Source organism: Panulirus ornatus, chromosome 67, assembly GCF_036320965.1.
Source record: "Panulirus ornatus isolate Po-2019 chromosome 67, ASM3632096v1, whole genome shotgun sequence".
NCBI classification, from domain to species: Eukaryota; Metazoa; Arthropoda; class Malacostraca; order Decapoda; family Palinuridae; genus Panulirus; species Panulirus ornatus.
In genome coordinates, this window is record NC_092290.1 from 16775954 (window position 1) to 16780953 (window position 5000).

At 55.8% G+C, this 5000-nt stretch overlaps 1 protein-coding gene across 3 annotated transcripts in view; it reads right to left on the bottom strand.

Moving 5' to 3' along the window:
• Positions 1-5000, bottom strand: part of Mtmr6 (Myotubularin related protein 6) — a 366784-nt gene that overhangs the window by 171931 nt on the left and 189853 nt on the right. For 2 of the 3 annotated variants that reach the window (XM_071659033.1, XM_071659035.1), the window contains exon 2: positions 3184-3460. The exons of the other annotated variant lie outside the window; for it this stretch is intronic. In XM_071659033.1, the coding sequence (XP_071515134.1) occupies positions 3184-3261 (78 nt within the window). In that variant the 5' untranslated portion in view covers positions 3262-3460. The remainder of the gene's footprint in view (positions 1-3183; positions 3461-5000) is intronic. 3 annotated transcript variants of the gene reach the window in all.

A 5000-nucleotide genomic window follows, 5' to 3' on the forward strand; every position in this document is an offset into this window, starting at 1 on the left:
GGGGACGTGGTGATGATGGTGGGGGACGTGGTGATGATGGTGGGGGACGTGGTGATGATGGTGGGGACGTGGTGATGATGGTGGGGGACGTGGTGATGATGGTGGGGGACGTGGTGATGATGGTGGGGGACGTGGTGATGATGGTGGGGGACGTGGTGATGATGGTGGGGGACGTGGTGATGATGGTGGGGGACGTGGTGATGATGGTGGGGGACGTGGTGATGATGGTGGGGGACGTGGTGATGATGGTGGGGGACGTGGTGATGATGGTGGGGGACGTGGTGATGATGGTGGGGGACGTGGTGATGATGGTGGGGGACGTGGTGATGATGGTGGGGGACGTGGTGATGATGGTGGTGGTGGTGGTGGTGGGGGACGTGGTGATGGTGGTGGGGGACGTGGTGATGATGGTGGGGGACGTGGTGGTGCTGGTGGGGGACGTGGTGATGATGGTGGGGGACGTGGTGATGATGGTGGGGGACGTGGTGATGATGGTGGGGGACGTGGTGATGATGGTGGTGGTGGTGGTGGTGGGGGACGTGGTGATGATGGTGGGGGACGTGGTGATGATGGTGGGGGACGTGGTGGTGCTGGTGGGGGACGTGGTGATGATGGTGGGGGACGTGGTGGTGATGGTGGGGGACGTGGTGATGATGGTGGGGGACGTGGTGATGATGGTGGGGGACGTGGTGATGATGGTGGGGGACGTGGTGGTGCTGGTGGGGGACGTGGTGATGATGGTGGGGGACGTGGTGATGATGGTGGGGGACGTGGTGATGATGGTGAGGGACGTGGTGATGATGGGGGATGGTGTGTGGTGGGGGACGTGGTGATGGTGGTGGGGGACGTGGTGATGATGCGTGGGGGACGTGGTGGATGCTGGTGGGGACGTGGTGATGATGGTGGGGGACGTGGTGGTGATGGTGGGGGACGTGGTGATGATGGTGGGGACGTGGTGATGATGGTGGGGGACGTGGTGATGATGGGGGGGGACGTGGTGTGCTGGTGATGGTGGTGGTGCGGGACGTGGTGATGATGGTGGGGGACGTGGTGGTGCTGGTGGGGGACGTGGTGATGATGGTGGGGGACGTGGTGGTGCTGGGTGATGGTGGTGGTGGGGGACGTGGTGATGGTGGTGGGGGACGTGGTGGATGCTGGTGTGTGGTGGACGTGGTGGTGCTGGTGATGGTGGTGGTGGGGACGTGGTGATGATGGTGGGGACGTGGTGCTGTGGTGGTGGGGACGTGGTGGTGCTGGTGATGGTGGTGGTGGTGGGACGTGGTGATGAGTGGTGGGGACGTGTGGTGCTGGTGGTGGTGGTGGGGGACGTGGTGGTGCTGGTGATGATGGTGGGGGACGTGGTGATGATGGTGGGGGACGTGGTGGTGCTGGTGGTGGTGGTGGGGGACGTGGTGGTGCTGGTGATGATGGTGGGGGACGTGGTGATGATGGTGGGGACGTGGTGGTGCTGGTGATGGTGGTGGTGGGGGACGTGGTGATGATGGTGGGGGACGTGGTGGTGATGGTGGGGGACGTGGTGGTGCTGGTGATGGTGGTGGTGGGGGACGTGGTGATGATGGTGGGGGACGTGGTGGTGCTGGTGATGGTGGTGGTGGGGACGTGGTGATGATGGTGGGGGACGTGGTGGTGATGGTGGTGGTGGTGGAGGACGTGGTGGTGCTGGTGATGATGGTGGGGGACGTGGTGATGATGGTGGGGGACGTGGTGGTGCTGGTGATGGTGGTGGTGGGGGACGTGGTGATGATGGTGGGGGACGTGGTGGTGATGGTGGTGGTGGTGGGGGACGTGGTGGTGCTGGTGATGATGGTGGGGGACGTGGTGATGATGGTGGGGGACGTGGTGGTGCTGGTGATGGTGGTGGTGGGGGACGTGGTGATGGTGGCGGGGGACGTGGTGCTGGTGATGATGGTGGGGGACGTGGTGGTGGAGGGCGTGGTGCTGGTGATGGTTGTGATGGTGGAGGACGTGGTGGTGGTGGTGGTGGTGGGGGACGTGGTACTGGTGATGGTGGTGGGGGACGTGGTGCTGGTGATGGTGGTGGGGGACGTGGTACTAGTGGTGGTGGTGGGGGACGTGGTGCTAGTGGTGGTGGTGGAGGACATGGTGCTGGTGATGGTGGTGGGGGACGTGGTGCTGGTGATGGTGGTGGGGGACGTGGTGATGGTGGTGGGGACGTGGTGCTGGTGGTGATGGAGGACGTGGTGCTGGTGATGGTGGTGGTGGTGGAGGACGTGGTGCTGGTGATGGTGGTGGTGGTGGAGGACGTGGTGCTGGTGGAGGTGGGGGACGTGGTGGTGGGGGACGTGGTGCTGGTGGTGGTGAGGGACGTGGTGCTGGTGGGGGACGCGGTACTGCTGATGGTGGGGGACGTGGTGGTGGTGGTGGTGGCGGGACGTGGTGCTGGTGATGGTGGTGGGGGACGTGGTGCCGGTGATAGTGGTGGGGGACGTGGTGCTGGTGGTGGTGGGGGACGTGGTGCTGGTGGTGGTGGGGACGTGGTGCTGGTGATGGTGGGAGACGTGGTGCTGGTGGGGGACGTGGTGGTAATGGAGGAGAACGTGGTGATGGTGGGGGACGTGGTGGTGGTGACGGTGGAGGACGTGGTGCTAATGATGGTGGAGGACGTGGTGGTAATGGAGGGGGACGTGGTGGTGATGGTGGGGGACGTGGTGGTGATGGTGGGGGACGTGGTGGTGATGGTGGGGGACGTGGTGGTGGTTGGGGGGGGTGACTGGAGGACCAGGGAGCCGTGAAACACGTGAGAGAGAGGAAAGTGACGAGGAAGGGAGAGTAAACAGGATGAAAGTGAGAGGAGAGTGAAGGTAAAGGAGGTCACAGTCGATCATGATGACATGTCCAGGGAAGAACATGACCTGCTGGAGGCTGGGGACTCATTCTCCTGCTGCCGAGCTATGGGCTGAACATGACCTGCTGAAGTGATGGGAAAGTGAGAGACACGACCCAGGTAACTCACCTTCCTCAGGGTGGGTACGCGAGGGAAAAGACGTCCTACGGGATGAGTAAGATGAGGAAAATGACACGGGGTCACAAACTCACCTTCATGACGTGCCGGGCCGTACCACAACACGGGGAGGGGGGGGGTGAAAATGTGACTCACCTTCTTTAGGATGTGACTCACTTTCTCCAGGACGCGTGACTCACCTTCTTCAGGACCTGAAGATTGCGGAATATGATCTCCTCTTGGTCGTCCAGGACCCAGGATCGAATCCTGCGGTACATGGCGGCGGTGGCCGGGGCGCCCCGCCTCACCACCTCCCTCAGAGCGCCCGCCCCCGCCACAGCTCGCGCCACACCTGACCCTCCACACAACACGGGGACCGCCCGCACGCCCGCTACACACCAGGCCAGCCAGACGTGGTCACCTCCGACCGTCTGTCCCAGACAGTCTTATGCCACTCTGGCGTCTTTATCTATGTAACTGCAAACATACACGACTTGCAGTGAATATATATATATATATATATATATATATATATATATATATATATATATATATATATATATATATATATATATATTCATTATACTTTGTCGCTGTCTTCCGCGTTAGCGAGGTAGCGCAAGGAAACAGACGAAAGAAATGGCCCAACCCACCCAAATACACATGTATATCCATACATGTCCACACACTCACATATACATACCTATACATTTCAACGTATACATACATATACAAACACAGACATATACATATAAACACATGTGCATATTCATACTTGCTGTCTCCATCTATTCCCGTCGCCACCCCGCCACACATGGAATGGCAACCCCCTCCCTTCCGCGCGCACGCGAGGTAGCGCTAGGAAAAGACAACAAAGGCCACATTCATTCACACTCAGTCTCTAGCTGTCATGTGTAATGCACCGAAGCCACAGCTCCCTTTCCACATCCAGGCCCCACAAAACCTTCCATGGTTTACCCCAGACGCTTCACATGCCCTGGTTCAATCCACTGCTGGCACGTCGGCCCCGGTATGCCATACCGTTATATATATATATATATATATATATATATATATATATATATATATATATATATATATATATATATATATATATATAACGATCACAATAGTCTGTGATAATTCAATAAAGGGGTAATCGCATTTCAGTAGGAGTATAAACAGTTTATTGTCACGGTACAATATGTTACATGTTTCACGGGGGGCCAATCCAACCCTGTTAAAAGTACACAATATCACAAAGTTTCCACCCATAGCACAAGCACACAGGCCTGTGCACCCGCTTACCGCCATGACACAGCAAGAACTATGCACCCTGGCCGTCAAATGGAAAGTAAAGTGTGGGTGACACTGCTGTTATGGGTGGGTTACGTAGAGTCGGTTGGTCTACGTAGCCAGATCCATGTCCAACTCTATCCCTTACGTAATCTTGTATTGATAGCTCAATCAAAATGATTAGGTTGATAACAGGATGTGATACAGAGTTACCAGGCTATACGTGAAAGTATTAACATCAGCAATTAAGAGCTTCAATGACAGTACGAGTAGTCGAATCCGATGAGGTGGTACAATGTGACTGGGTTGCTAAGGATGATCATTTCCTTGCTAGTGTTTAGCGATAGCACTCCTGTGGTCACCTCTGTGTTCGGTATGACTGGGAAATACATTATTAAAGGCCTTACATGTAAAATTAAACTCTTACTGATAGAAATACTATAATGGAAGGCCAACATTGAAAGCACTGGATTTTCTTTTAAGTACCTGTCCTACATTAGCGAAGTTAGGAAAACACTAGACATCTAGATCTATCATCCTTTTATACATTGTTGTTACTAGATGTGTGAGATGTCTTCCTGGCTTTCCAGTAAGTCTTGCTCGCAAACCACTTGTGATAACATACATTCTTAAAAGTACATCCAAAATAGGGTTAGATCAACCTTCTAGACTCGTCACGTCACGTATACGTAATACTATGAAACACACACACACATAAGTA